This window comes from Orbicella faveolata, unplaced genomic scaffold (assembly GCF_042242905.1).
Source record: "Orbicella faveolata isolate gen_17 unplaced genomic scaffold, um_ofav_v1 contig_46, whole genome shotgun sequence".
In the NCBI taxonomy this organism is placed as follows: domain Eukaryota; kingdom Metazoa; phylum Cnidaria; class Anthozoa; order Scleractinia; family Merulinidae; genus Orbicella; species Orbicella faveolata.
The window spans coordinates 4620001-4639889 of NW_028301576.1; the positions used below are offsets into that span (position 1 = coordinate 4620001).

Here is a 19889-nt window from a genome sequence, read left to right on the forward strand (position 1 = left end):
CCAAATAAGATTTCGAAAATTTCTTGCCGTGGCATGGTACACAAACACTTGAAAGCTGTACACAACCAACGTACCTTCTCGCCATTGTGTAGTTTGAGTGTTCGCGGAAAATAGTCGTGCTTTGCGCGCCAAAGAGCTGGAGCTGCCAATTTCTTCAGTCTCCCAAGAAGCAATACTCTCATTATCGCAACCGTCGGGATCTGTCGTGAATGAAATAAAAAATAAAATAGTTAACGACAACAACAATGAATATTGTAAGATTGCCAGTCAGTCTTCGGGATCTCGGTCAATGATTCCTGACTCTGATAATCTGAATTAACATAAACTAATATTTTGCCGACATCGAGGGCGTGTGGCAGGCGACGGTTCATGGTCAGAGAAGACTCGCTCTTGCTTGTGCTTTGGCCCCGCCCACACTACGCCGGAAGAATTTGAAAAACGTAGAGTTCAGTTTGATAACGCATGCCATCAAATGTTTTCCGTCCACTCTACGCCAGAGCAAGAGAATATGATCAGGATCATAATCTCTTGGCCGGAGGAATTAAAAATGCAACAATCACTGGCCATTTTGAATTTGTGTTTGAGGAAAACTCGGTCAGAGAAATCGCATGATTATCGTGACGCCATGGTTTTCCAAAGCTCCGTTTTATGATTCCCGAAAAGCCGGCGTTTTCAAATTCCCCCGGTTTGAAGAGCGTTTTCGAAAAGCTCCGTTGTCGTGTGGATTAGTGGAGGGTAGGCCTAACCGTAGAAATAAAGAAAATGAAATAAAGCCAACCCCCACCGCCTAGTTAGTTCCAATGATTGGGCAATTGTGCTATTTTAATTATATAGCTGCATCAAAATCCAATACTGCCAACAGATCTATTTTTTATTAATTTTTGCCAACTGTCCGAATTTAAAATAAACTGGATAGTTTTTGTTCGAACGTTTAGTTTAGTTTTGAACAAACTGTCCAATTTAAGAAAAATCTGGGTACTTTCCAGCAACCAATCAAATGTCAAGATAAATAAAAGAACCAAGTATTGGCCAATCAGGTTACAGCTATTATCACTGCCATCATACGTTAGTGAGCGATTGTAGCTTAAGTTTTATTATGTTTTGATAATGGTGGAATTTTCCGACTTTTCTCTCCACCTTTTTAACGTGTCAAACTTTCAAATGGAGTCTTCAGCTAGGTTTCTGAGAGATAGATCCTACTAATTTACTTGAGATGACGGAGAATAATCAGAGCAAGAACACTCAAAGAAGCACAAAACCGGGGTTAAAGTGTTTGACCTGTGGCGTGCTGAGCGAAGCCCCCCGGGGGGGGGGGGGTACTCTCTTATATGGGCTATATAGGTATGTGCGGCCCCAAGGGGTAGGGTTTTTCAGCCGTTTTGGTCATAAAGAGGGTATCAATTTTGGCCATTTTGGTTATAAATTGGGCATGGTTTTAGCACTCTAGTTTTGAATTGGGTATGTTTCTTAGAAGAAGTTAGGTTAACTATATTGTGTATATGAAGCATTGCATATAAGAGAAACTTGTATTCCTAGTTAATTTAATGTGATTAGTGGTATTGTCATCTTTAGTTTCTTTCTTTTTATATATTTTATATATTGTTATCTAAGGTAATAGGTTTCATATATATGGAAATACCAATAAATTGTTGTTGTTGTCATCATTATCAATATGGACTACAAGTAGTCCCTCTTTCGCTTAGTCCGTTGTGCGTGACGCGAAAGAAAACCGCGAGAAAAAAATGGCCGCGCGAAATCCTGGTGGCGAGGAGCGCGCGAAAGGGTAGGTAGGGGGCGTTAGGTATTCATTCAACTGACTACAATGAGTGCAGGCTCCTCTTCTTTCCCGCCAATTGCGTTACGTCGCTTTACAGCACTCTGTTTTTCAACACAAACATGGACGATTCGGACGATGAATGCTAGGTAATTCATTGCGTCTCCTTTTTTGATCCCTGATTTCTTCAACAACTGGGGTGTTCGTCTGAGCATCATACAGTTGCTTGTTAAGTCAGTAGCCATAGTTTTGTCACTGTTCAATCTTCATGTTGCTATTTATCATCCCCAGTTTTCGCGCTGCTCCGCTAGGAACGTCTGGCACTATGACCCAACAAGTGCAGACTCGGCCTTTCCGGGAGCCCGAGTAACAAGCAAGTTATTGCTGCGGAGCGAGCGTAGCGAGCGAGCAGCAACATAAACAGGATTTAAGAAGAATATGTAAAAGGGGATCCAAATTCTCGAATTCATCACTTTTTACCAGAATGCATCGCATTTAACCAGAATGTACTGCGCCACTTTTTACCAGAGTACGTTGCGTCACGAACTACAGGAGGACGCCTTTTCGCGTGGATTCCAGTGAGAAAGATTAGTGGTTGTGTTTTGCTCTGATTTACCTGTAAAACGATGTGAAGGAGATTGTGCCTGCTTTCACAACTCTTGCTTTTGTTCTTAATGCATGCAGTATATGAAAGTTTGTAAAATCTGGGCGATTTATTGTGACATCTCAATTTTAAACTTAGTATGTCATTTCTTAGCAGTCTCGCCTACTTGGCCGAATTCTTAAATGAAGAGAAATCGTCGCTCCTAAAGCTCGCAGAATAATTAAAACAAACGAAAACCGTAGAACACGCTAATTTCATATATGCTGCGATCTATTTCTTTTCATCCAAACATGAATTTAAGCTAAAGCTTTAACATTTTCACACATCGCGATGGACGCGTCCTCGACACAGTCTGTCAACATTCTTGAGACATTTAATGCGTATCAATACAGAATTTATAAGTTAGATTTCTGCTCCTACAACTTCCACATCTTTCGATTTTCGAGATCTGGTAAAGGGGAGATTGATGTGTATCTTTTTATGTTCAAACATGGGTCAGATCACTATGTGCTTTTTTGTCACGATCCCTTGTCACACCTCGCCATCCATGTGTCATCATGCATGAAGTTGTAGATGAATCACTGCGTAAAATATGTCACTATCAATAGAATGTGCCGCAGCATTATTATCTTTTAGATACCCTAGTTATTAACTAGTAGCAATCAATGATTAGAGCAGCGCATTCGCGCGCGTACTTCGTATCACGTAGGGGCCAAACCACCCCCCAAATGTTTTGTCAGTTCTCGGATATTTCACATTATTTCGCATTACTTAAAAAGTATTGACTCTTTCTACACCAAACTTGGCAGATGAGCTGGAGACCTATTGCCAATTATATTTACGAGAAAAATGTCAGTAAATGTCAAAGTTGTGACGTCATAGTGATGACGTCATGCTTCTTACCACTTTTGAAGTGTTTAATATGCATATTTTTTACAATGTGTTCGAAAGAGCACATCAAGGAGAGTTGAAACCTGAAAGAATTTTGTCCATATCACAAAAGTTAAATGAAATATGGCATTTTCAAATATGAAAAATAACTATGCAAAATACGGGGTCCCCCCCTTGAGAAAAATCACCAAATTGGAGCCGTAATTTTGTTCCAGCAAATGCAGCTATGTTGCACATGTGACGTTCCAGATGACTAAAGCAAAAATAAAGAAGAAAATCGGAATAAAAATTTATCCCTCTAGTGTTATTGCGTTAAAATTAGTTTTGTTACGTCATAACCTGTGACGTCACCTGTTTTTTTAGCTGTTAATACCATCCTAACAAAGCTGAAAATCAAATTTCTAAAACCATACGATTTTTGACAACATCAAGCTTTCTATTTTTCTAGATTATTAGCCTTCCTAGAAAAAAACTGAAAAAATAAACCAGAGAGACTGACTTAAGAAGGACAGTATGGTTAAGCAAATTCCGGGGGGGACAGCAAAAAAATATTTAATTTACCATATCTCGAAAAATAATCATCGTAGCAAAAAACGGTTTCCGGCATTTTACTCGTCAAGTCAAGGCCTTTCCAATGACATAATCTTTACATCAGATTTTAGAAAAAATTATAGCACGTTTTGGTGACGTCATCAATTATGACGACATAATCTAACATTTTGCCACAACTTCTAAATTAAAATAAACTGGAGAACAAAGAAAGCTCATCTGCCAAACTTGGTTCAGAAATATATAAACCAAGCAAATATAGCCTTCATGAAACATTAGGGGGGTGGTTTGGCCCCTACGTGTATGTCTGGTCTACTTCGGTGGTGTTCGAATGGCTCGACATAACACTAAGGTTGATCGAATGTCAGATAACGATATGCACGTGCAGTTGAACTAGCGATGAATAGATTATAGCCTGCGATAAAAGTATGCATTTGAACTGTTGGCGACACCTAGAGTTCAATTTCAGATCGCCAGCACTTCTAACAAATATTTCTTGAGACAATAAATTGTTTTCAGGTGACTCATCATTTTCTAAAATCGAAAACTAAAGAACCACCAAAGTTTTTATCCCCATCAGACATAAGAGGGGGTAACTTTATATCTGTTTACAATGTTACAGCTCAATAGCTCGCTTCGTTTGAAACCTAGCGTATTTTGAATTGAAGAAGTGTCTTCTCTATCTGTTTCCTCACTTTATCTACTGAATGATTTTCGATTTATCTTGTTATTGCGTGACAACCAAAACGATCTATAAAGTTTTGAACAGCGACCCTGCAAGACAGCGCGCCCGTCGCCAAATGTTTTTAAATTTTGTTTGTATATTTGTTTACACTGTCATCAGAGCTCGAGCAGTCTGCACTAGGTTAGACAAGAAACTCAATGCCGAAGAGTTTCTATTTCTATGTCATGGAGAAACTATTTCTTCATGAGGAATCGTGTATACGCATATCTTTGTATTGACGTAATGAATTGAATAAAAAGATCACACTCGTGTACCCATATTTTTAGGTCTGATTAAGAAGTTCGAACGCCACCACCTTGGTTTTCTGTAAAGAACGAAATCTGGGAATACGGGACAGTCACGTGATTAAACTGACGGCGAACGACTGGAAGGAATGGACTACTCTTGTTAGTTGCCAGCTTTCACTCATTGCAGTCACTTTCATTTTTCTTTCTTTTTTCCTTTTTTTTTTTTTTTTTGTTATGTTTTTGTTTTGTTGTTATTTTCTGAGCTGATACCAGTTTATCTTTGTTTGATTTAATTTTTAAAATTTAATTTTACATATTTTTCGCATAATTATTATAATTATTGGATGTTCCGGGATGTTCCGGAATGTTGAATGTTCCATGTTCCATGTTCCTGCTTTTATCGACGGCGTATTATGCATGGCATGAAGCAACGTGAAACAGATTAGTTTTAATGAGGAGCATATCATATTCAATGCGTCTAAGTTTAACCAAGTTCTGAGCTTAATTAAGAGAACAGGGAGATTTTTAGTCTTGTTTACAACAAATGTTCTAGGCAACTTCTCGGCGTTCATTTTAATATAAGGTCAATCGTAACAACAAGTTGATTGCCTAGCAGTATTTTGAAAATAGGCAACGCTTTGAGAACAAAGAAATACACCACCTTGTTTCCTTTCTCCCTGAGCATAAAGAACCGATTTAACAAAAGTAAACCGTGAAAGATTGAAAAGTGAGGAATCTAATCGACTGCTGCACGCGCGAACGAGTTCATGGTCTCACTCACAATGTTTCAGACTCCTACGCAGACGCTAATGGCGCTCGTGTCGCAATCTTCCTTCAGAGCATAACAAGGTTTGCACTGATCCATCTATCAGTGATAATAATCCACCCAGGTTTAGACCGAACAAACAGACGGGCATGAAAGAATTAGATTTGAAGCATCAGTTTGCTCCGCAACGATCTATTTTAAATTCAAAAAAAAAAAAAGGAAAAACACTCACCGACAATAGAACCTTGGATCGTGATAGACAATGTAAATTTACGCTGATTAGAGGACATGGAGCGTATAAATCGAAATCTCTGAGACTGACAAAAATTTACAACCACAGTTTATGAATTAATTCACAACGAGCATCATAGCATACCTCTTTCTTCGCTAAAACCTTTCCCAATTCTCAAGAACTTGCCACGATCTTGCAATCTATAAACTATATCCATGCTTCGGCGCAGATCACTCGACTGCGAGTGAAAATAATAGAAACAGGGAACGTGGAACGGGCAACGGGCAACGGAGAACAGAGAACGGACAACGGACAACGGACAACGGACAACGGACAACGGACAACGGACAACGGACAACGGACAACGGACAACGGACAACGGACAACGGACAACGGACAACGGACAACGGACAACGGACAACGGACAACGGACAACGGACAACGGACAACGGACAACGGACAACGGACAACGGACAACGGACAACGGACAACGGACAACAGGAAAGGGAGAACGGGGAAGGGGGGAACGGGGAAGGGGGGAACGGGGAACGGGAAACGGGAAACGGGAAACGGGAAACGGGAAACGGGAAACGGGAAACGGGAAACTGGGAACGGGAAACGGGAAACGGGAAACGAGGAATGGAAAACGGAGAAAGGGGTTCGGGAAATCGTAATTTAAAAGAGTAGGAGTCTTAAACACGGAGAATCCTTAAAACGGAAAATCTTTTCAATAGGGGATCATGATTAAAATGAGGAATCATTAAAAGCGGGAATAATCATGAGAGGTGGAGTGTTATCTATTCTTGATATAGCAGAGTATACTGAGGAAATCTCTATTGTTTCCAGCCATTTTTTTGTCTAACAAAAGCATTTTTCCTTCTAAACCTATTGTCCAAAAGAAGGCCAAAATAGCCACCCCTAGAGCGGTTGCAAGCCCGCGTGCAGGGCTCTCTCTTTTCAGCTCTCTATCTTCTACCACCCCTTCCTAATCAGCTTGGGTATACTGCTCAATGGTTTGACTCCGCTAATAAATTTATTAAGGCCCAGTTCAGTCGCCTGGCTTTTCATGAGCCGAACCTAATATGTTGAATTAAGTACATGAAAAGTTCGGCGTCTGAATCAGTTAACAACGGCTATTTGAATTTGGAACGGCTCAGCCGTTCTTCCCGCCTAGCTCAGCCGGTAATTTCGGCTTTGGAACGGCTTTGATTTAGAAGTCGAACTTTTCATGTGCCGAATCTAATGCATACACCTTGCTGAAAACCGCTGATGTTTCTGATGTTTCGATGTGTTTTGGTTCAACCTGAATTAAGTTCGGTAAATTAAGTTCGACGTCTGAATCAACAGGCGAACTTTTGATAATTTGGGTCGGTCCAAATTCGAATTTAGTTCAGCTCATGAAAAGTTCGGCGTCTGAACTGGGCCTAAGATACCTCTACGCTGCGTAAAATGCAAAACATCGAGTCATTGGTCAAACATTTCACTCGAGAGCATTTTTTTTTTTTTGAATTTGTAAATATATATTATGATTCAGGAACTTAGCTTTCTCATTTTAAATTTAACCCTCGGATTTGAGATTAAAATTTTTGATATTTGTAGGCATGCTTTTTTAAAACAGTTGTTTAATTTACACACGCGCGCTTTTGACCGAGCTCTCTAGCTCCCAAGCACCATGTGTGTAGTAATAAACGATTGATTCGATTCGATTCAGAAACTTTGTTTATGCGTCTAACTACTAGATGGCTGTCCCTACAGGGGGCCTGTTCTAAGACTATAATGCATACATAAATCAATATAAATTACATAAGTGATATTGGGATTAAAATCATTAATTATTACATTTGATTTGTTTTGAGATATTGAAAATGGAACAATTGAACAAATGAATACATAAATAGATTAATTAAGAATCTGGCGGAACAATATTCATTGTATTAAATATTAATTAAGCCATCAGACTGATGGTTGAATGAATGGAAGGATGGATTAATAAACTGATGTATCAAAGTAGAGACCAATATTATTATCAACATGGTGCTAAAAATATCAACACCAACCTGATAAAAGAGCAATATTTCTGAAAAAGGTGGTGAAGGGGGGGGGGGGGGTGTTGAAACCTAAATACCTTCTTTGAGGGTATGGATATATTCTGCAACAACAAGATTTGTTATTGGTCTATTTTCGCCATAATAAGGCACTTCTTGCTTAGAACGAAAGGACCGAAACGTAAACGTCATCATATTGATTTGATACTGTTATCCTCACAAAGGTATTTTTACAGGCAAAAACAACTATTAAGAAAAAGCAAGAAGCTATTTAGACATCAAGAAGCTTTGACCGAGAATTGGTTCGTTTTTGATAATATTATACTCTGGTCCATACGGGAACTTTGTAATATTCTCACTGTCTGTGTCCCTGACAACCAATATGTCATGCTCTCTGTATCCACCCGCCCCGGGCTGCCCCTCGGGAACGGTGATCATGGGTTCCATAGATACCACCATATTAGGCTGTAAGACTGTTTCTATATCTTCGCGGATTTCTAAGCCAGCTTCGCGGCCATAATAATGGCAAAGAACGCCGAAAGAATGTCCATAGCCAAAAGTGCGGTACTTTAGTAAGTCGTGCTCAAGATACATTTCGTTAAGCTCCTGTGCTATATCGCTACACCGAGCACCCGGTCTGATTAGATCCAGGCCCCGGCGGTGAACCTTGCAATTGATTTCCCATAGTTCTATGTGTCGGTCTGTTGGCACGTGATCACAAAACATCGTTCGCTCCAGTGCCGTGTAGTATCTGATAGAAACAAGACAAACAAACTAAACGTTAGAAAACAGGAAAAATCGTACAATTTTCGTACTCTCGGTATTGGACTGGAACTAGCTTGCAATGGAGGCTCTTGCGGTGCAATATCATTAAAAAGAGAATAATGTAACTTGCATTTGAAACGACTACCTGCGTTAGCCTCAGTTGCAAGCTAGTTTCAGTCCAATACCGAGAATACGAAACTGGTCTATTGCGTAGCGCTCTTGACGGCCGACGGTAGCTTTGCGAAGTCAAGTCACGAGGGAACTCCCATATAAAAGGACGGGGACGCTCGTCGTACCTGGTAGGGGTTAAAAAAGCAGTTTTGGTACCCTTAGGGGTGGTCCACAGTAGGGAGCTTTTGCGGTAGCTGTTAGGGTATTGAGCCGAAAATAAAACATATGACAGGGGATAATGTGTTGTTTTAGAACTTGTACCTCTTAGGGGTGAAAAAAAATTCATGCCACACCCACAAAGCAAGATCTTGGTATCTCTTAGGGGTGAAAAAAATCCATGCCACACCCAGAAAACAGGATCTTGGTACCTCTTAGGGGCTCTTTTCAAAAGCGGATCTTGATGTTTCCATGGCAACCCTAATTTGACATACAAGTCTACTCAAGACTTACCCAGCTATCATGGGAAAGCAGTTTAAACTGAGAATGTCTCCTTTCTGCAACCGACGGGTGGTGACTGGGTTGTGAGCTCCGTCTGTGTTGATTCCTGACTGGAACCAGGTCCACGCTAATTAAAAACAACGACAACGTTAGCCAAAACGTTAGCAACGAAAAAGATATGCACATACTGCCATGTTTTGTAAGAGCAGTTCTTTTGATCATAACAGTGGTATTACGGTAACAAGGTTGAACGCCCTTCCTTGCAGTTGGCTGCTTCTCCTCAGGGAAGAACCATTGCGTAGCTATCGCCTAAAAGGAGAAAAGCTGATTCTGGTGGGAGGGTCACCTTCGGCGTCAAGGTATCTTTTTCTGAGTTCTAATATGCTGGACGAAGTTGTCCCTGCGGTAGGCGAGGCAATACCCTGGGTACGTGTTTTAAAAGTGAGGGGGTGGGGACAGGGGGAACCCGGGAGAAAAGGGGACCGGAAGCAGTAGAGGAACAGGTGGGAAGCGGGAGGTCTGAGAGGGAGGAAATCGGGAGGAAAATGCACAATGTTAATTTTTGTCACGTATTAAACGTTAAAATACTTTCAAAAACCCGAACCCAAAATGTTATTTGACTTGCATTTAGCGTTTTTTGAGAACTCTAGGCCAACGGGCAAGCGAAAATTCGCCCCTGAGCTAAAAGCCTGAGGCTTGATTCTGGTAAAATTGGAAACACCCTTTTTCGGTGCTTACGTCATAGCCTCATAGGTCATAAAATGTTGTCGCTTAAGCTTTCAAAAGACGCGATTAGAGGAACAAGTCTAAAAACAAAAGAAAAAGAAAGGAAAAGCAAAGGCCTAAGGATTGGGCAGCTAAATGACTAGCATGTGTTTTGAGTCTCTTTTTATATACAGGGACGGGAGCAGGACAGACAAGGGCGGGAGTCGGGAGATGAAGGTACGGGAAGCGGGAGAGCAGGGTACGGGAATCTCACCCCCCCCCCCCCTGTCCCCTCCTACCCCTCCCCTAACTTAAAAGCTAGATTTCAAACGGAATTGTCGTTGATGCTGTTTGGAGAATTGAATTTCTACCTTTCGTCGTAATTACGTATTATTTTTTTTTCAATAATGAAACAAAATGTAACTTACTATCTCGTATTTCGCTGTGACGATATGTGTCGGCAATTTCTCGCACCATCGCGTCGGTTGATGCCAAAGCAATCTCGTGTTCGCCCACACCTTCCTTGATTGCCTTGACAGCCGCTTCTCCACCACGATCAGCAATGCGTGCACCTTGTTTAATAAGTTCTATCTCCTCAGGCGACTTCAGTATACGCATTTTCATGGTCGGCTGGCTAACGTCTACGAAGTTTGCGTTGGGCAAAGCATCGGAAAATTTCCGATAGCTGTCGAGATGGACGAAGTCAAACTCCACTCCGACCGTCTTAGCATCTCCAATCTGGAAAAAAAAAACATGTGATATTTGATCTGATACTATGAATTGGAATCAACCAAAAACAGTTGATAAACAGGAAAAAGTAAACATTGCTATTAATTATACGAACTAGTCTCTGTCTTGTGAGAATTGTATCATAGAGGTATACCATGTGACCAAGTTGGTCAACGAGGTAATCATATTTCTATGATTATCAAAAGGTCTGGATAGCAGCAGACATGTAAAGATTTTAAGGAAAACGACCAATTTTTTAAGTTTAAAAGATTAAAAGACATGTTTCTTTTAAACTTAAAAAATTGGTCGTTTTCCTTAAAATCTTCCTATGATTATATTTTTAACAGCCAATCATTGTACAGCAAATATAATCTCTGATACAAACCTGTTGTTGTACAGCATAGTAATAATTGTCTCTTTGCCAGTCCGTATAGACGACGTTATCGCCGTATGTCCGGCGCCATGGTTGACCATAATCAATAGCTGAAAAATAAAACAGAAAATATGATTGAAAAACGTTACTCTGGTTTAAAAAATGCAAAAATGTTAGTAAAAATTTTTTGTAAAAGTCCCAACGTTTCGGCTAAAACTTCAGCCTTCATCAGGCGAAAGTGACAAGTAATTTGTAAAAAGGCACGTTCTTATACTCTGCAAATCAGCAAATCGGAGCTAATTGTGTCCTGTCCCTTAGGGCTAAATTTAAAATTTCGTGCGGCAAATGCATGCCATCACCACGGTTCAGCGGATTCCTACAATTGTTAATTTCCCATGCTTCTAAAATACGTCTGTTGCGCCAATTTGTGCTCGTACGTAAAATCTTTGAAGATTCCCAGGAGATGGTGTGGCCAGAGTGTAAACAATGTTCCGCTAAAGCTGACTTATGCGAGTGTTTGTTTACAACCGCTTTTTGATGTTCTCTGAGCCGGGTGGAAAATTTTCGTTTCGTTTCCCCGATGTAGCTCTTGTCACAACCTTGACAGGGAATTGAATAAATTGCGCCACGAGTCTGATCTTTCGGGATTGGGTCTTTTGGTTTGGGAAATAAATTGCCGATGGTATGATGTGGTTTTAAAGCAACTTTGATATTGTAATTGCTTAGGATTCGCTTAATCGGTTCCGTAGTACCCTCGACATACGGTAAAATGCAGAAACCTTTTTTGTCACCCGGTGCAGTTGGAGGTGTTTGTTGAGAAGGCCCTTTCAGTTTACTTGCATGAATCAACCACCTGGTTACAGGACCATTTTTAAAAACAGAAAACGTTAGATTAAAAAGCAGGGAAAACTATGAAAAAATTTACTTGTGACATTTGCAGTTGTGACTTGCCATGTGATTATCACTGATATAAGCAAGTTCGGATGCTGTTCTCGAGACACTAGCCAAATTAAGAATCAATTTAGACAGTTTGCAAAATTAACAAATAATCGTGCGCGCGCTTGTATGGGATTTTGGGCTAATAATATGATTTTGAATATAGCTTAACAAATATCGTAACACTACAACAAGTTTGAAGCATCCTTACCAGCAGAGACACTCATCGCCTTATTCGCAGTGACAATAAACGCATAGGGGCGTCCAAAATAACAATACAGGAAGTCACTGAAATAGTGAACGTTGTGATAGGACGTGAATAAGCATGCGTCAATTTCATTTGCCTCCATGTGGTGTCGTATCATGTGCAGACGACGCTGCATTTCCTGGGGCGAGAAGGTCGGTTTCACCTGTAATTAGACAAAAACGGTGATAAACTGTTGAGTCACATTATGTAGCCTGTTCTAGGCGCTTAGCTGCAGATTTGGGCAGCATCCAGTATAAATTGGACAATGCCGGGTGATAGATTGTTGAGTTGCGTTATGTAGCCTGTTCTAGGCGCCCACGGATTAAGGGACAATTGCGGCACGGGTGGCGAATCCGCCAATTCTTTGATAACAAACCAGCAGGAATCGAAAAAGTCTTTTAGGAACGTCTGTTAATTCACAAAATTCGTTGCATTTAATTGAGTCTCTAATCATTTTCTGCTCCAGATCCCTCGTTTCGCTTTTTGTAACGCCACTGCAAAAACAAGATGAACGAGATGTTCTTGGGACGAAAACGATCCCTAGTAGATTTTAAAAACGCGGCGAGCCTTCTCGAGTACAAAGAGCTGTTTCCCTTTAGATTACGCCCAGAATTCTTGAGTTAAGTATAAGATGCCAAAACTTCTTCAGCAATGTCTGCGGGCGCAGACGCCATATGAAAGAATTTGTGTTATTTTTTAAAAATTATCTGTAAACAAGGTTTAAAACAAGTCAACGCATGGAAGGAACGAAAAGAATTCTGCTTATTGGCGAACCACATGCCATTTCATAGAGCACACAGGGGGAGGGGAGCAAGGGGCTTCATCGAGTTGTAGGTGAACCCTAGCGTCACTGATTCAGATCGCGGAGATTACCCCGCTATGTTATAAGTATGGGTAATCAAATCAGTGGCCACGAATAAAAATGGGAAATAATTTCGAGCGCGTTTTGTCAAAATTCTGACAAATTAAGGTTCGGAATATTATTAGAATTTTGACAAAACGCGAGTGAAATAATTTCTTAATTTCATGAGTATACCATTTGATAACCTTTTAGTTTTAATAATATCATGGATGACAAATTACACTTAGAATCCCGGGTTTTTGACTTGTTCATTGTATCGAGAAATTTCGCGTCAAACGTTGCCATGGCAATGTTGTAATTTAACATATGAAATTACAAATTAATTCCGCAATTTTATTAAGGAGTAATTTGCCAACCATGGTATTAACATTTTAATTCATAACTATGGATTGTCTCAAGGATCACGTGTGGCACACGTTTTATATATTAGCTAACCGAAACTGGCCACCTCCGAAAGTAAGTTCCGACCAGTCCCCGGCAAAGTAGCGACTGAAGACTGGGCTGAGAAATCAAAAAGGAACCACTCGAAATCAGGGTTGTTACTTTTAGTATTTTACAGAAGCTCCTTACCTTTTCTCCATTTTGACATTCCATTGTGCGTACTTGTTTGTGATCACTAAGTGCTACTGCCGAGAAACATCGCTGGAGGACTGGTGCCCAGGTATGTCGAGAGCTACGCACATTTATGACAAACTGAAACATCTGAAAAATAAAAAAAAAAAGACAATATGAAAAAAAAAAAAAAAAACGGTCGAGTTTTCTCCTTAGCATCCTTTATTTGGGCACCAATTGTAACTTGGTTACCGGCAACTACTTTAAGAATTTCAGTTATTCAGTGGTTACGGGCTTTCTAATCTTTCTGAAGGCCCTTCGCCCCTTATGGGAGCGAGGTTGTTACGGCTGTAGCATGTTATCCCAGCTCTAAGGTCGAGTTTGCACTTCTCTTCACTGTATTCCTCTCACTCGGATTTTGCCCTCCCACACATTTCTCTCTCGCTTCAAGCTCGGCTTGCGCAGCTGGCAACTTGTGCAAATGTTTACTATCCCACATTGAAGCCCTCAGCTGATCATATGATGTAGCATTTGGTCAGTGGAAAAACGCATGGTAAGCAGTGTACTATTTATCGCTATGTTGTTAATTTTTCAAATGGAATTTTTGTTTTGGCAGAAAATGGCGATACTAGATTTCAGGGCCAGGTGAGAGAAATTTAGGCCTAGAAATTAGGCATTTTGAAGAAAACCGCATGCCTTAAGTATAAAGCCAGAAGATATCCACTTACAATCAGCCAAGATATCCACTTGCAATCAGCTTATTCTACAACTTTTCCAGGTTTTATATTGTAATTTCTATGACATTTGAAAAAAAAAATGGCATTGTGATAGATCTGAAAGAGCCCCTCCCCCTCCCCCCGTTTCTCTATCATGATGAAACTGATCACAACCTAACTTGAAGAAAAAAAATACCCTACTATCTTTATCACAAATCAAACTAAATTTCGAGATCAACTCCCTTTAGGGATGGGCTTTTAACTGATATGATTTTTGTTCCGGGGAAATTAGGCTGCGGTCTTTGAGAGCGCGCTTAAAGTTGCGCATATTCGCGAGATCAAAAAAGCCTAAATTTCTCACATTTGACCCTGAAATGAAATATGCCATTTTCTGCCAAAAACAAATAAAATCCATTTAACAAGGGCTTAAAATTGCACATATTGGCCTTGAAGTCTAATTAAATATGCCATTTTTCTGCCAAAAAAATAAAATCCTTTTGACAAATGAACCACATAGCGATGAATAGTTCAATATTGGCTACTAATAGCCGGAGTTTGAGCAAATGTGGATTTTCACATTTTTGCCGCTTTTTTCCCGTTTTGTTTGATTCTTGCTGACACCCACTTTTAAACTACTACTAACTTAAGGACAAGTTGATTTCTATCGGTACTTACAATACAGTCTTTTACCCCACTTACTTAAAATATAATGCTAATAGAACACTCAATAGTTCAATATGGACTACTCAGAGCCAAAGTCTGAACGATTTTGAAATTTTCAAGTTTGCCACTTAATATTTGATTTTCGTGGACACGTGCTCTTAAATTGTACGTAATTTCAGCATTGTTTTGTTGTGTGGTCGCCGATCACCTCAGAGGGGACCCATACCAGCGGCGTGTCTGTTTGTATGTTCGAAATATAAAGAAATTTATGGAATATTAAAGAGTCTTAACATCGTAAACTGATATCGAGTAATGTCTATGTTAAAGCTCAAAATGAACGTAAATCTACCTCAGTGGTCGTGTATTGTCGTTTCTGCGGCTCAAAATGGCGAATTTGAGCGATTTGGTGGGTTTTGCGTTGGACAACAACTTACTGGCCGCCGTTTCATTGATTTGGCCGTGATGTCATGTGAAAACACTCTATATGGGTACTGTAACTTAAATTAACTCTGTAGAGATAGATAGTCTTGAAATCTAGAAATAAAATTTAACTAGCGAAATGTTCATCAATTGTTCACTAGCGTGCCTTAAAATCAACAAATAATTCCCTCGCACAACTCGACACAATCATAACTGATACCCAGGAAAGCACGCTTCAGTAATTTTGAATATATTTGCCGGTTGCCTCAAGAGTTTAGCGGACTTCTTTGTGGTTTTATGTTGTAGCTAACAATACATGGTTTGTTAAATAGCACTAAGAATGTGAGATTCCTAACACGAAGAGCCTACTTACAAGTTATCTTATGACAAACTTACCATCAGTAGAAGAAGATCACAAAATTGGCTCCGTCGCAGCAAGCGAGACTTCAACAATAATACCACGAAGGTAACGCAATCCGGTTATATTGCTTCACATATGACAATCTGGTGTGAAGAATAAATTATTTTTTTGTTTTGTTTTGTTCGAATACAGTGAAATCTGTTCCGTGCTGACTCTTTATTAAGCCATTTAAGCGGACAGCATGAAATGGCCTCAAAACTTCCAAACGTTTCTTCTCGCACTTTCTCTAAAAGTAACCTGTATTGTTGAGCGGATACCTCTATTGACCAGTCACAACAAAGGGTCCCGTGATTGTCCACGTTTCAAAAGCTTTTATGAGGGCGGAGCTAAAAAAGTGTTTTGATCGGTATTCAAATGGCCATTACAAGACTGCTTTGTTGTTCCATTTCCGGCCACGTGGTATTTGAATACTTTTCGGAACATAACTTATGAGTGAATTATTATGCGCGAAGGGTCCGAAAGTAACGAGCCCTGGAACTAAAAAGTTGTCCGACAAACGACCCTCAAAGAAGCAACGACCTCTGAATTAATTCGACAGTCAATTTGGAAAATAACGTGTAGATACTAAGAACAATCCGTCGATTATTCTGCTCTGATGTAATTCAGTGTATATGCTAGTTTTTTGGCCTTCAAATGGCTTTGTAAATTTTGTATAAGTAGAACTAGTTGAAAAAAAAAGTTGAAAATGCTCTGCGTTTAAAATTTGTAAAAATAGTTTGAAATTTCATCAGCCAGACTGAATCTGTTCACGAATGCTGGAAATGGCGCGAATATCTGAATATACGGCTAAGAAGTCAAAAAGTGTGGAAAAAGCACTGAATGAAACTATTAAACGAAGCCAGAAACTAAACCATAGAAATTTCTGGAAGGGTCAATGGTCATTAGTTTCGCCCGGCAACCATGACTGTAGCCGTAACTGAGAATTCAAGCACTTGATGAAGGAAAAGTGATAGTAGCACTGGGATTCAATATTATGAAGAAGAAAATATTATGAAACTTGCTAAAATTCTTAGAAGTTAATCAAGTTATTCGAAACCATTCATATGAAAATATGTTTCACCTGTTCGTTCATTTTCGTGCAGATCAAACTCATTTTCATTTGAAAAGTTTTGCTCAAGGACGATCGTTTTGAAGGTGACAGAAGTAGCCTTTTCTTTTACGTGTCAACCCGCTATTGTTCTTTCAGAGGTATCTTTAACAATAGAGAACTTGTTAAAATATGCATCTGTCCACCTGAGAAAACCTTTGTTACAAAAGATTTACTATAGAGGTCTATAGAGACGAGGATTTGAATATAATCAATCTGTACAACGAGTCAGAACAAGATGCGTGGTAAAACTATTAAATAGAGGAGTTTTAAAAGTTAAACGGCTGCCGGTTAAGGGGTTCAAAAGGAAATGAAGTTTTTAACTGTTGGGAAGATATTTGTTTACAAACACGGATTTTGTTATTCGACTTTTAAGGCAACTGAACAAAAGAACTCTTTATTGTAGCAATAGCTTTCTGGTTAGCACATTGATAACAATAGCTTACGTCACCGATATCTTCGCAGTATAAGATTATCTGACACTGTAGTGAGTCAGGGCACTTGACGTAAGACCAAGCTAAGCTAGAGAATGGTACTTATACTGTGAATGGACTCAATTGGACTCAATAACCGCGCCACCCAAATTATAGCCTGTTCCAGGCTCTCAGTCAGTGGGGACGATCGAAGAGGCGGGCGGGCGGGCGACGAGCGGGATCAGTGCCGAGCGGGATCCGGCCGGGAGAGAAAACGAGAGACCTCTCCTTTTCTCTCCCAGCCACCGCTCGTCGCCCGCCTGCTTTTGCGATCGTCCCCACTGACCGAAAAACTGGAACAGGCTACCCAAATTAAGACGCGAGATAAAGCAGATAAACTAATAATATACTCGTAGAGACTCGGACATGATTCATCAGTTCGTTTTACAAAAGTGAGCATGCATCAACACGTCTCTCTAAAGAAAACCTGAATTCTACGTCTGATAAAGAATTACTTGGTCAAAGCAGGTACACTCAAATATAAATACACATGAGGTCAATGTGTTTTATAAAACAAGTGAGATGCTAAGCTCGCGCTCACTGGTCGATAGGTGCGTTTCGATGAGATTATGTATACACAGCTACAAACATTTTAGATTCGCGCGTATTTTTGAGAAATATTTTATAAAAGAACAAAATACTTTTTCCGTGTTCATACAGCCTCATCTAAACACTTGGGAGGTTGAGAGAATTCTCGAAAGTTATGCAAAACCTCGACCGGGTCTCGGGTTTGCATAACTGTCTCTAATTCTCCGAACTCGGCCCCTCGTGTCGTAGATGAGGCATGTAAGCACAGAAAAAGTGTTATGAAATAGAATTTGAGGTATCAATAACTAAATACGAGATATACTCTGATTAGGGAGCTTTGCAATTGTAAGAGTACTGTAATTAAGAGTAGGCCTTTCCACAAATCAGGGTAAAATCGCCTAAATATCTTCCTCGAAATTCTCAAAAAAACTGTTGATATCACAAAAAAAACTTTGTAAATACCTTGTAAAATACTATCATCCGCCATTTTGGAAAATTGCTGACTTAGTGCTTTTGGCACAGAACTGAGTATTGTTTCAAGAAAATAGCCAAAAGAACACACAGGACTCAGCCAAAAAAGCTATTATTGTTTCGAACTATCCCTAAATTTTCTAAATACCCTCCAAAATATCCGGATATTTGTGGAAAAACCTAAGTAAAAGGTGTTACGTTTGACGATAAGTAAGGGTTGTCACAAATAGAAGCGAGGATTCTAAGAATTAAGTGTTTCATGTGGAATCACCCGAGCCAGTAGCTTGTTACAGTCCTTCTCTTGCACTCCTGGCAAGGGAAACTAAATGAGTAAGTGTTCGTTTTGATAGAATCTAGAAGATAAACTTAATTCATGATGTTACGTTGCTTTGATGAAACCGGAATACGTATACTGACGAAGTTAAAATACTACTGTAATCACTGGGCGTTGATTACAGTTTACCAGCATACCCGAGTTTGACCTTATGTGGAAAATAAACGTCGCACTGAGGAGGACGTTGCTAATCTAGGTCTTATCTTAACACAACAACAACAACAACAAAATAATAAATATAACCTTTATTTACCCTCGGCAATGTTTATTGCACAAGTGTTAGTGGGGTCGAGTAAACAACTGGAACAAATAATTCAAATTAAACCAGGAGTGGCTCCTGATTAAACATAACATTGTTAGTTAAGAAGCCCAACTGGCCGGAGGCAATTTACAAGCGTGGCCGAGGATTTGAACTCGGGGCTGGCGAGAAACAAATCTAGCTGGCCAGAGCGGGACTCAAACCCGGGACCGCTGGATTGCGAGTCCGACACGCTGACCACTCGGCCACGCTGTCTCAAACTACGGGCTTACAATTACACGCACCAATGTAAAATCTTCCATTGTACCTGAAGAAGGCTGGTCTGGCCAGCCGAAATATAATACACCTTCAAAAATCATTCTACGTTGTGTCGGTTTTTGCTTTTGTATTCTTCATTTTATATGTAAAGCCGATTAGATCACTATTGATCCAACGTATACCAGCAGGATCATCGTTCCGGTTGTTTGCTTAAACTATTTATTACAATTAGGTTTGTTTGAAAAGGTACGTTTGAAGATTTTGACTGAATGAATGACGAAAACTCGCGGAGTGGAAAGAAGCGGCAAAAGTTTAGAAAGAAAACTGTCTAAAACTACCGTAGGTTTAGAGAACCCTGCGTCGCTGGCAGGATTTCGCGCGAGTACTTACTTCCGTAGTTCAGAGCCGATAAACAAAATGGCGGGGCCGCGAGGAGAATGGTGCGTAGTCAAGCATCACGGCCTCAGTCCCAGGCCGCCGAAAACAAGCACTCGCGGGCAAAATCCCACCAGGCAAGGAGCTAGTCCCCAGGAATCAAGGGTTAGACCCAGCTTGTGCTGTATTCACTAGCTTGATAGCTTCTTGTTTAGAAGATTTAACAGGAAGTGAGATCTGACCACAAGAAAAATTATCATTCTGAGAGGACGG

At 40.0% G+C, this 19889-nt stretch overlaps 2 protein-coding genes across 2 annotated transcripts in view; both read right to left on the reverse strand.

Moving 5' to 3' along the window:
• LOC110050981 (uncharacterized) overlaps window positions 1-6016 on the reverse strand; it is a 14477-nt gene extending 8461 nt beyond the window's left edge. Inside the window, exons 1-2 of the mRNA XM_089278257.1 lie at window positions 5933-6016; window positions 75-200 (exon numbers count right to left, since the gene is read on the reverse strand). Of these exons, the coding sequence (XP_089134383.1) occupies window positions 75-182 (108 nt within the window). The 5' untranslated portion in view covers window positions 183-200; window positions 5933-6016. The remainder of the gene's footprint in view (window positions 1-74; window positions 201-5932) is intronic.
• Window positions 6017-7937: 1921 nt separating this feature from the next.
• LOC149098047 (uncharacterized) lies at window positions 7938-14034 on the reverse strand. The gene is made up of 6 exons (XM_089277953.1): window positions 13630-14034; window positions 12162-12360; window positions 11027-11124; window positions 10341-10650; window positions 9220-9334; window positions 7938-8584 (listed from the first exon to the last, which is right to left on the reverse strand). The coding sequence occupies exons 1-6, from the start codon at window positions 13828-13830 to the stop codon at window positions 8101-8103; spliced, it is 1407 nt and encodes a 468-aa protein (XP_089134079.1). The 5' UTR covers window positions 13831-14034; the 3' UTR covers window positions 7938-8100.
• Window positions 14035-19889: the final 5855 nt, after the last annotated feature.

Coding starts and splice junctions, on each gene's coding strand:
- LOC149098047 (XM_089277953.1), bottom strand. CDS start 13,830: ATGCTAAGGAGAAAACTCGACCGTTTTTTTTTTTTTTTTTCATATTGT. Junction 10,651..11,026: donor ACTATGCTGTACAACAACAG/GTTTGTATCAGA, acceptor TTTTTTTTCCAG/ATTGGAGATGCTAAGACGGT. Junction 8,585..9,219: donor TGCTTTCCCATGATAGCTGG/GTAAGTCTTGAG, acceptor TGTTTCTATCAG/ATACTACACGGCACTGGAGC.